We start from the raw sequence: 12,716 nt of genomic DNA on the forward strand, positions 1-12,716 counted from the left end.
TGGAGAACGAGGACTACCTAGTCATGACGGGATGAGAGTTTCCATTAGAAAACCCCATCCTTAGTCTCAAATGTGCATCTGGGACAGGATCTTGGGGCAGGTTTCTCAAAAAATTTTTTACACAAAATTCTAGGGTGGAAGAGGGGTGGTGAGAAATGGATGACATGTTTTTCTTCTTTCTTTCCCCCACAAGACCAGCTGCTGACAACCTCTTCTCTATTATCTAATCTACCTCCTCTATCCCAGGAACATCGGAAGCCGTCATGGCTACCCCACAAGGTGAGTGGTGAATTTAAAGCCAGCTTGGAAATTTCTCCATCCTGCCTCCCCAAAGACAATAGAGTACAAGGGCCCCTATCATTTAATCAGCTATAGATGCATTTATTTCTTACTAAACCATGCAGATTACAAAACCTGCATTTGAAAATCTCAGAGCATTTAGCTCTTTTCTTATTACGTATGTTCAGAATTATTATTTATTTTGGTAAAGAGAGCAAAGGAAAAAAAAACAAGAAACCTACTGATGACAATTTGAATATTTTTGGTTCTCTCACTACCCAGAGACTATCAATCAGAAAACAATAAGTCATTGACATCCCTAGAAAAAAAGACAAATTTTGAAAATCTGTTGGGAACTATAAATGCAGGTAGAATCTTACAGATGCTTTGATCCACAAACCAGTTCCTGCCATATTTCTTCTTCCTTTTTCCTTATAGCTACTCTTTTTCAGAGCAGTAATCCTACCCTCAAGGATTCAAAAACCATTATTACCATGATGCAGATAGAGTCCTGAAGTGTAGAATAACCTCATATGTGTTTTGTGCTTTTCTGTCTTCTCTCAGTGGCAGAGTTTCCCAGAACCTTTGGTGTTCATGATTCTCAACAAATGGTGTGGATCCTGAGAGAAAATTCACTAATAGCAACTCCTTTTAGCAGCAATGTCAAACCTGGTGAGTTACAATCAAAGCCACTGTTGCCTGTAAAAGGGACACCAGCTCGACTGGGAATGGGACCGAGCTTGCTTGAGTCTGGCCTTGGGCCTTTTCTACTTCTGGGTGGCAGCCCAATATTCACAGGAAGGACAAGAAGGTTCTCTTCCACGGAAGAAACCCTGTACCTAGAGATGAGGGTGTGAGGGGTTGACAGTTCTTTATCAAGAGATAATGTCTTCAGATAAGAAGAGGTTGTCCACTTAGGCAGCAGTTGAGCTTCCCCTTGGAGTTTCTCTTCTTTAAATTTCAACCATCGCCACTTACGTCCCCAGAATCAAACTTAATCATCTTTTCACCACCAAACCTGTACACTTTCCTAATTCGGTGTCCTCTCTTCCTTCCTCCCAGCAAAAGTCCGTCTGCCTCACCTTCTTTCCCTTTTGTTAGGACTTCAATGTTTGATTTAATTTTTCTCTTCCCTATATATTCTACCTTCGTCTGTCTGGTGGATCCTTTCTATCACTGACAGACATGCTCTAATATAATATTTCTAAGCTTAATGCTAAATTCCTTCTCTTGATTCCCACATTCCATTCTTGCTAACCACGCTTTCCCCCTGTATACCAATCTCTACACAGTGCTATATACTAGTCTTCATGGAAGAGCTGGCTACACAACCTGTTTCTACTTCTTCTGCTGCTCATGCTTGCATCAAACAACCTGACTTCTGAACTGTTCTCTCATGCTCCACTTCCCAAGGTCACCAGATATGCTTCCCTATCCTCACAATGTTTGGTTCCTCAGCTACAGTCAGCATAATCAGTAACTCTTTCCTTCTTGAACACTTCCCATCTTCTTCTGTAGAAATATTCTCTTGTGGTTCCCTGACTTCTCTTTGGCATTCTCCTTTCCAGCTCCACTTTCTCTATAAAATCTCCAAATGTTGCAGATCCTCAGATCTCAGTCTGCAATCATTATGTAACCCCTCTGAAAGGATTGGGATCTGGTCTCTTAGATTAATGTATCACATTTATCACTCTGGCATTTGTGCTTCCAACCCAGAAGTCCACTCTGAACGATTTACCCGCGTCCTCTCCATGTCCCCTCAGACATCTCCAGCTTCATCTATCCCAAGCAGAACTAGGGGTCTGACTTCTCAAAACTGCTGATGAGCTCAGTCTTCTCCATCTCTATTAGTGGCATTACCATCACTTGTTTCCTTGAGCCAGAAGTTCAGGACACATCCTTGATTTGATCTCTATCCAATCCATCAGCAAAGATGGAGGAGTCTATGTGCAAAATATGCTTTATTTATGAGATAATATCATCTCTTACCTGGGCCACTGCCATTGCCTCCTCACTGTCCTCGCTCCTCCTTCATTTGTGGAGTGTCTCATCCATTATCTGCAAAGCATTAAGAGTGACCTTCTGAACTATGTTAATTGAAGAGTAACATTCCCATGTGTTTGTATTTTGGGGGTGGGAGGTGGGAGCTAGTATGGAGATCTCAGGGGCACCAGTAAAGACCCACATAGGGGCCTTTGTCTATCCTTTCCCTGTGACGCTCTCCTTTTAGACCTCCTTTAGCCCCCATGTTTTCCTATACTAGTTTCCTCTTAACTTTAAGTTCTTGGCTTGAACTTCACGTCTTCAGAGAGATCTTTCTTGGTTCTTCTAAATTTGGACTCCTACTGTCCCAGGCTTTGGTCTCTTCCCCCAAAACAGGCATTGCAATTTATTCTGGTCATTTCTCTACTTACATCTTTGGTCTCATTTTCTGTGGGGGCAATGACAATGTCTCTCTTATCCTCAGCTAAACCTCTGGGGCACACATGCAGCCTTGTCCTGAGTGGGAATTCAATAAAGAGAGTTGATGGGAGATTTCTTGGCCCCTGCCTAGAAGGATAGATGCAGAACATCCAGGCCCCTGGGCTAAATTAGTTGGGAATTAAATTTCGCTAATAGTGACAGAAAACCCATATAACTGGGGCTTAAATAAGAAGTTTATTTCTTTCTCATGAAAAAGAAGCCTGAGCAGGCAGGCTGAGGCCAGTGTGGTGGCTCTATGATACCCCCATAGTCCAAAAATTCTAGCTTTCTGCTTACCAAGCCCAAGTTCTCCTCAACCATTATCCAAGTATTTGAGGCCAGCAGTAAGAAGACACAGGGTATAAGAAAGGAGCTTCTCTTAGATGAGTCAACTCCTTTTTAAAAACGTTCTTAGAAATCCCACACAACACATCCACATTTATCTAATGGGTTACGACTTCAGCATGTGATCAAATTTAGCTGCAAATATTGTGGGGAGTTTTATTTTTATTTTTGGGTTGCAATATGCCTTGGTAACAACTGGGGTTCTGATATTAAGTAAGAGAATGAAAGTGGGCTTCAGATAATGATGAAGGGTCTCAGCTGCATGGTGAATGGGAGGAGCCTTCTGGGAATGTCCTGATGGCTCAGCATCCCCTCCCCTGGCTGGGAGGAGTAATGTCAGGCCAGATGGACTGGACTTTCTGCTTCTTGGGGCTTGATACCTTTTTTCCATTTTTCCTGTGTTTCCAGTCAGTCTTGATTTAATAACATGTACAGACAAAGAATTTCATGATGCGGGGAAAGGCAATCCGGTTTACTTGGGAATCAAGGGCAACCATCTTTGTCTCTTCTGTGCAGAAATTCAGGGCCAGCCTACTCTGCAGCTTAAGGTGAGTGGTGGTATAGCTCATGAGAGAAGCACTGGGAGATACACTTTTTATTTCATTTAACATATCACTGAATAAAAATGACAGTTTTCCAATCCAGATTGTTCAGTTTAAGGAAGGAGATGTGACTTGACTGACCCCCAAGTCAATGGGCATGGTTGTAACATTAATTTGAACATCAGAGCATTCTCTGAAAGCCAGAGGGTACACCCATGAGAATGTTTCAAAAGGCAAGGAATTATGGTTTCTTCATCCTCAGTTTTCTTTAACTGCCTCCCAAAACTCCTCCAAGATGCTGGGCTGTTCCCACTTAAGCAAAGGCCACCGAGTGGCATAGGAGACAAGGGGAAGTTATTAGTCTGAATTGTGTGGATTATATGCCTGTGGTTTCTGCACTGAAGGTAGCATTTGTAGTCATGAAGTAAATCCTTCTGGTTATGATGAATGCCTTAAAATGTCAACCCACTTGGAGGCTGGGAATCTTGTGAAATGTCCACACCTGCGTGGTGTGGACATGGGTGCCCACTAGAAGCTCCCACAAAAGGGGCTTAAGCCTGTCTCTGTTCTCATGGAAGATAGTGCTTCTCAGAGAATCAGAAGCACTTGGTGTTGTGGGATGCTGAGGTAGAGACAAGCTATTGGAGCCAGCAGGTTGTCTGTTTTGACACCTGGTATCCCTTCACCTGCCTGTGTCCCTGGCCTCTGTTTCTCCCTTTGGGGAAAGCAGTCACTCTCAGGGTTTTGTTGATTTAGACCTTTCTCTAAGTAATCCTCTCTAATAAGCTTTTTTCCTGATCCTAGGAGAAAAAGATCATGGATATGTCCAAGGAGAAGAAAGCACAGAAGCCCTTTCTCTTTTTCCATAGTAGGGAGGGCTCCACATCTACCTTTCAGTCTGTTTCTTACCCGGACTGGTTCATAGCCACTTCCACAATGGCAGGGCAGCCTGTTATTCTCACCAAGGAGAGGGGCAAAAATTACACCACTAATTTCTATTTAGAGCCTGAGGACTAATCAGCCTGGGCTGTGAGAGGCTGATTCCAGAACAGAGGATCAAGCAGTCAGAGAACCTTCCATTCTAAAACACCATAGGTCATTTTGAGAGACCAGCATGCACTGATGCCCATCCATAGCCCACCTCACTCTCAACACCCAAAACCACCTCTTCCTTTAGACATCATTTTCTGCACCATGTTTCCCCTCTGAACATTATTCTAGTATAAAACCCAGGTCACTTTTTAATTCTTTCCAGATCTTGTCCCGCCATCCACTTAGCTGCCACATCCAGTTAAGTCAACATCCAAAATGCCTCCTGTACACACCTCTCTCTTCTTTTTCTTTCTGACAACCTATGGCCTAGAGATGTGAGTTCCAAACATTTTTGTTCATACAATACTATCAATAAAAGAGTATTATTTGTTAATTCTGCATGCTTATTACAAATATTATGATGTGTGTTCCAATATGAATCTAAAGTTTTTATCTATTTAATCTCTACACCCCACATGGGGCTCAAACTCATGACCCTGAGATCGAGAGTCACATGGCCCTTCCGACTAAACCAGCCAGGTGCCCCACCAAAGATGAATCTAAAGGATATTATAAATGTGAAATAAAAATTTTACATTTTTTGGTCATCATAATGGATTCATAATATCATAAGTGAACAATTTGACAATAATATGTACTTTGGTTAAGATTAATTATTAATGCTAGTGAATTTAAATCAATCCATATTTTGGAGAATCACTTGTATGGGTTTAAATTTTTTTCAGGTGACTTCTCAGAACTTCTTGTATTGCCTTTGTTTTTACTACTTATAAATTAGCACAAAGTAGAAGTGCCAGCTTTGATATTTTCCTGTTATTATTCACGTTTTCTGGGATTTTAGTCAAATCTCTAATCAACAGTTCCTTTATTAGGATGCTTTTAGGCTAGTTGTCCATTTGGTGAGGGTTATTTTATTTAAAGCCTATCATAAAATCTCCAAATTCACTTAGCCAATCACAAGGAGCTACAATTTACCATAATATCATGCACATGAATGTGAGCATGATGGGCTCTCTCCCCACAGGAGATCTTGCCCTTTTCTGCACATGACAAGCAGGGGTATCAGGTTTTGCAAGGGATACCCATTGCTAACTAAGTTCAAATTTCTTAGCCAGGCATAATTTTTCCAGAACTTACCCTTGTGGCATTACTTTCTGGTGCCTCACTGACCATGGTTCTGAGATAATCCCAGAATCTCCCCTTACCTCCTGTTCGCCTGCCTCTTACTCTAGTCATTGCTGTGTGACCAGCTCTGAGAAGGTTAACCTAACATCATGTCATCTCAGCTGCACCAAGCAGCTGTCTCTCTCTGCTCGGAGCCTCCTAGGACATCTTGGGGAAAGACACTTGCAAAAACTTGCTTGGCACTCACATGTACATACCTGGAAATGAGATGGGCCTGCCCATGAAGAACCCTTGACCAGTAGGGGGTGGGAGTGGGTGGGAACCTACTACTCTCTTGGGTCCTTCAGGTGCACAATTCTGAGATGCATTCTACCTACACGGTTCCTCAGAGGGTCCCAGTAAAATGGAGTCATAGCCACCCATGGCAGCCCTGAGCTCAAGAACATACCCTTGCACTGGCTTATCTCGTTTCCCTGCTTCATTTCTCCATGCCCCATTCCTGTTTCCTGGAGTTATTTCTCACCATCTGAATGAAAACCCTTGTCTCAGGTTCTGCTTTCCAGTATAAACCCAGGATAAGACAGATTCAGTCAAAATGAGCTTCTTTTCTCTACCAACTACACCCAACCCATTGGGTTTCTTCCCTCTGTGCCTCTGCACATGCATTTGCAAACATTTCAACCACTTTCATCACTGTGTGATGACCCTTGCCTATGTCTTCCTAGCACTCTGCATCTGTCCAAAGTGTTTAGAGGCTGTTCCTTATCCTCCCAAGTAAATCCATCTTATCTTCTTTGATGTCTATGGCACTTTGCCTTTTCATATGACAGAAGTTTCTTTTGTTAGACTTGTGCTACAGTTATTTCTCCTTGTCTTAGTCTCTTTGTTCCTTTTTCCTCAACCAATTCCTAAGTACACAGACTGCAGAGATTGTGACTTTGATATATCTATACTCCTTAGGTGCCAAATCTTGCCTCCTACATAACAGCTGCTCAAAATATATTGTTGAAACAAATGAACTCACGTTGCATGTATTAGCATCTCCTGGTGATACTGAAATGTGTCAGAGTGGAGTTTGCTTTATTGTGACAGAGCCAGCCCTAATTGCAAGAAGGGTGCAAGGAACATCAAATTCCTCAGAGAAGGTGGGGAAGGAAAGCACAGAAAAGTTCTCTAGGAATTTCCCTGTCTCAACTCTTCTTCCTCCTCCCCGTATGCCAATATCTGACTTTAGGAGACTGCAATGATGTTAGCATATCCTTCCAGGAGGGGATGACTGCAGAAACAAAGCACAACCCAGAGCTTCTCAGAAGACCTCCAGCCAATGTCCACTGAATTGACGGCACCTCCCTCTTGGATTTTGTCCAAGTCTGCACCAACATACATTCATGCATACTCATAAAGCACTTAGGGGCACAGGAGAAGGATAACAGGAGAATCTAGTATTTCAGTTTTTTTCTCTGACAAGGTCAGGACTAAGCATAAATAAGCCCAAGGATGGCTTTGAGAGGCTTGTAGTGGCAATGAAATGGACACAGAGTAAGCACGTTTTCTCAGAAAAGCTGCAAAGAATGTGAGTTCTGTAAATAGCTGAATGTGTAGAAAAAATAGTAGACAGTGATAAAATAAAAACCACAACATAACACTAGGCTGCTCTTATAAATATTAACTTCTCAGAAATCCCACGAGCACTGGAGGTGAGCAGGAAGTAGATGGCTGGCCCATCCAATACTGCACCCTCCAACAGAGGAAGTGAAGAAGTGGTGGTGGAGGATGAGAAACCATAGAAGGACCCACGAGGTATTCTCAGATATTTTATTGGCTCTCCTAGTTTGGGGGAGGTTTTAGTCTGTTTGGGCTACTGCAACAAAATTCCATAGACTGGTAGGCATAATAAGAACAAACATTAGGTCTTGCAGCTCTGAAGACTGGGAGTGTGATATAAGGGTGCCAACATGGTCAGGTGAGGGCCCTAAGAGGGTTGCAGACATCTCATTGTGTCCTCACATGGTGGAAGGGGAGAAAGTCTCCTAGGCCTCTCTCATTTGGCTGTTGGTTTTGTTGATGAGGGCCCTGCCTTCAGGATCTAATTACCTCCCAAAGTCTCCACACCCTAATCTGATCCCATTGGATGTGAGGATTTCACCATATGAATTTTGAAGGAATCAGACATACCCATTCCCACACACCATCATTTCCATCTCAGTTACTCAAGATAGAAACTTAGGAGTCACCCTTGATTCTTCCTTTCCTTCAAGCCCTACCTCTAATCCATGAAGTCTATCTCCTAAGAAGTCTACCTTCAAAGATCTCCAATCCACCCATCTCTCTTCAGCTTCTCTGCCACTCTCCAATCCAAACCAGGCAACCACCATAGCTGGCTGGTGCTGTAAATCAGACTCCAGACTGGTGAGTTCCATCTATTCCACCGTCTGCCCATTCAATCCGGTCTCCATGAGTCAGTCAGGATAATCTGGATAAATGTAAATCTAAACTATGTCATTTCTCTTTTTTAAAAAAATAACATAAAATGTATTTTTTGCTTCAGGGGTACAGGTCTGTGAATCATCAGGCTTACACAATTCACAACACTCATCATAGCACATACCCTCCCCAGCGTCCATCACCCAGCCACCCTATCCCTCCTCCCCACCCCGCAGTGACCCTCAGTTTGTTTCCTGACATCAAGAGTCTCTTATGGTTTTCTCCCTCCCTGGTCACTTTTTGTCTCATTTTTTTCCCCTCCCTACACCCCACAATCCCCCGCCCTGTCTCTCAAATTCCTCATATCAGAGATCATATGATAGTTGTCTTTCTCTGATTGACTTATTTCACTAAACATAATACCCTCTAGTTCCATCCACATTGTTGCAAATGGTAAGATTTTGTTGTTGTTGTTTTTAAGATTTTATTTATTTATTTGACAGACAGAGATCACAAGTAGGCAGAGAGGCACGTGGTGGCGGGGGGGAAGCAAGCTCCCCACCGAGCATAGATCCCCATGTGGGACTCGATCCCAGGACCCTGAGATCACAACCTGAGCTGAAGGCAGAGAATTTAACCCACTGAGCCACCAGATGCCCAAGATTTTGTTTTTTGATGGCTGCATAGTATTCCATTGTATATATACACCACATTTTCTTTATCCATTCATCTGTTGATGGACTTTTAGGTTCTTTCCATAGTTTGGCTATTGTGAACATTGCTGCTATAAACATTCAGGTGCATGTGCCCCTTCATATCCCTACATTTGTGTCTTTAGGGTGAATACCCAGTAGTGGGATTGCTGGGTCATGGTGTAGCCCTATTTTCAACTTTTTGGGGAGCCTCCATACTGTTTTCCAGAGTGGCTGCACCAGCTCACATTTCCAAAAACAGCATAGGAGGGTTCCCCTTTCTCCACATCCTCACCAACACCTGTCGTTTCCTGACCAGTTAATTTTAGCCATTCTGACTGGTATGATGTGGTATCTCACTATGGTTTTGCTTTGAATTTAAACTATATCATTTCTATGTTCACTCCTTCAGTGCTTCCATTTGCACTTAGAAGAAAATATAAATTCCCTTCCACAGTTTTAAGGATTTCCTGGATGTCCTGACCCCTGCCTCCAACTCCTCTACCTTCCAAGGTAGTTCTTTTCCCCATCACTCTTCTCAGTCATGCCAATTTTCAGTTCCTTGAATATGCCAAATTCTTTATAGCCTCAGGACTTTTGCATATGCTGTGCTTGTGCAAATCCTTATACATATATTAGTTCACTCTCATTCTCTGCTTTTCTTATATGTCACCTCCTCAAAGAAGCCTCCCTTAAGCCCCATGTCCATAGTAAGCCTCTTCTACCTCCTGAATTTTCTCTCTCCCATTTGTTACTGTTTCCTTCACACAGTTGTAATGAACGGGTTTGTTTTTATCTCTACTTCCCTCCTTATATTATAAAGTCCAGTTCCAGGGAAGAGGTATTTGTCTAGTTTACCACTATATTCCCAGTCCCTGGTGCAGTGTCTGTATTGAATAAATACATATTAATAAATTAATAAATGAATGATTGAGGAACTGACCTCCTTCCCTTCTCAGACCTTACCATAGTAAGTAAGCATCCTGGTCCCTAAAATAGGCTCAAAATCCCATTAGGAATTCAGAATACAGAGATATCTTCTCCAAGGTTATGGCTCTGCTTATAGCTTTTCCCAATAACCTCTTCCCAATTCCCAGTACCTAGAAAGTGTGGGCTTTTCTAGAGATATACAAAGACAGAAGACTCTTCTAGCATTCCCTACACCAGCAGAGCTTGAAGGGACTGTGGGATAATATTCTTCAGAAGCAGTTGGTGGAAACTCCCACTCCCACTCAGAATTTTGAGATACGTAGGAGGGTAGAAGGTAATTCCAGAAGCTCTCAGGACACATGTAAAGAAGCCTGGGGTTGGCAGAAGGCTTAGAACCATGGAACTTTTCTCCAAGGGAGCAATAGGTCAAGTGATGATATGGTCTGAAAAGAGATATGGTCTGGAAAGAGTTTGAGTCTGGGAACTACTCAGGTCTCTCTGAGGGTGCTTAACAATAGGTAGAGGCAAGGTGATGCTGATCGTTATACCCTCCCCAACAGCCACGCACACACCACCTACTGAAATCTGATGAAATGAGACTACACCCAGGAGTGTGGGAACACCTTCCCTGCAGACCCAAAGTGGGTGTCCTGAGAGGGGCTCTGCCTTTCCTATTCTTGCTCTTTGCTTGCAACATTTTGGCACCAGGTCTGGTAAAAAAGAGGAAACAACTTTGAAAACCAAAATATCACTTCCCCGCCCCCACCCTCCCCCACCAAACATTCTGCAAAAAATGACAAGAAAGTGACTTGAGTTTCCTTGACTAAGATGTTCTTAGGGGGCCCAATACCAAGTGGGAAAGTGGAGTGAATATTGCAAATTCTAAAAGAAGTGATTGCACCAAAGGAAAAGAAAACCATGAAGTATTTTGACATTTATACCTAGATGATTAGATGGCCCCTTAGAAGTGGATTAGAAAAGGAAATAGACCAAGAGGAAGAAAAAGACCCAGGAGTCACAGGATAAGGCTTAGCCCAGGAGAGAGGTATGGGGATTCCTGCAAATAGAGAATATCTTTCCTGAATGGATCTGAAGATTGGACTAAGAGAAAGAAGATGGTATGGGTAGGAATCTGTCATTTATAGTTATGTATTCTAAAAACTCTATCTGGCTTTTAAAAGCAATATGTATGTATTACTATGATAAAAATTAAAATGAGTGCAAATAGTATGATTCTGTGCCCTTGTTTTACTCATCTGAAAATATCTTTATCTTTTTTCACTGGGGTGAAGACTAAGATCCTTTCAAGGAGATAAATATAGGAAATCCAGGAGGATTCGTCCAAAATCATGACACATGGTATCTTTCCTCTTTTTTCTGGAGAGGAAAACCAAACCTCTGATGAATATACTTGAGAGAGCACCACGCTCATTTTTCATAATCACATTCACCTAGGTACCAGAGTTCTGGCCTCAATCCCTGTCCTTCTTAGTGATAAAGTCAATGTTGAACTAGAATTTCCATCTCCTGACCTTTTGGAAGAGTGCATTTCCGTGGGTGCCCAAAGGACCTATCAATTCCTGGATAGGTCATTCTCAGACCTTCAGTGGCCCATGAGCTATGAAATGAGTAAGCACTTGATCCTACCCAGAGTGCCTCATCCCGATTTCTCAAAGGCAGGAACTCAGAGATATCCCTCTCCTGGTTTAGATTAAGGTGGATGCTGTTGGAGGCCCAGCATTGATGATTCAGTCAATCAGAGGAGACTGTGTCTGGGCAAGACAAAATCTAGGGCTGTACTGCCCTGCCTGCATTCCACCTGCAGGCAATTTGCCCTTCCCTAAGTTTCTCCAGTGTGGAGAATGTAATTGAGTCCCCATAACTATAGCGAAATAATTGCTGAAACTAAACCTGAATCTATAGAGTTGGAGAAGCCCTGGCTCTAGATGCCTCCTTCTGACGCTTAGATATGTTTATAAGTGCTTGAGAACCAAGTGGCATCTCTCTGTGTCCCTCCCCATGATAAGTATGGGTGTCTATAGGCATCTGGGACCACAGATAGAGATGTGGTCCTCAACCTCCACGAGGCTATGTATTCACCATATCCAGGTTCTTTCTGTCATGGGCCTCTGTGGATATGCCACCGTCAAGACCCTTGGTTGTTTTGGAGTTCTCTTGAGACTCATTTGTGGATTCTCTCAATATCCCTACCCAGCTCCTGTAGAAGATCCGATAGGTCCATACTATCTGTTTTTGTACATTCTTCAAATTATTATATGAATGACAGGATTCTTCTAGATCCTTACAGTTGTCTTTTTATTTTATCTAGTTTTGAACATATTTAAGGACTGTTTAGGCAGCTGGCCTTATTAACTACCAGATATTATGCTTTAGAGGCAGATTTTCATCAAAATTGTATGCTAAATTTTATGTGCTGATTTGACTGTAGGTCAGCTTTATTAAAGGAGTGGATGTTTGGAAGTACTAAATTTGCATGGATAATTTTGTGTTTCTTAGTCCAGTTTGATTTCTGCACCATAATTAGGGCAGTTCTGCAATGAGAGAACTTCCCTGGGCATTTCCCTCCTTGAGAGAATGAATAATAGGACTTTTGGTGTGCCTTTGTTACAGATATTTGTAGTTCGTTGGTATTATTCCTCCTCAGAGTAAATGACAGCTTGATAGGCACCTCTCTCCCCTCTACTACAAAGCACTATGTGTGGTTGAGATATCCCCAGAGGACAGATTGTATTGATAACTTGGGCCAGGAAACAGCTTGTGATCTGAGCTTTGCACTTCCCAAACAGAAAGATGCTTTTCTTCTTGCTACAAGAGGATGGAGAGGAGGCTTTGGAGAACAGAG

The 12,716-nt window shown here is 42.5% G+C and overlaps 1 protein-coding gene across 1 annotated transcript; it reads left to right on the forward strand.

The window, feature by feature from the left end:
• Positions 1-263: 263 nt before the first annotated feature.
• On the forward strand, positions 264-4,646 carry LOC132022323 (interleukin-36 beta-like). The gene is made up of 4 exons (XM_059407627.1): positions 264-279; positions 844-951; positions 3,496-3,635; positions 4,434-4,646. The coding sequence occupies exons 1-4, from the start codon at positions 264-266 to the stop codon at positions 4,644-4,646; spliced, it is 477 nt and encodes a 158-aa protein (XP_059263610.1).
• The last annotated feature ends 8,070 nt before the right edge of the window (positions 4,647-12,716 follow it).

Source organism: Mustela nigripes, chromosome 7 (genome assembly GCF_022355385.1).
Source record: "Mustela nigripes isolate SB6536 chromosome 7, MUSNIG.SB6536, whole genome shotgun sequence".
Classification (NCBI taxonomy): domain Eukaryota; kingdom Metazoa; phylum Chordata; class Mammalia; order Carnivora; family Mustelidae; genus Mustela; species Mustela nigripes.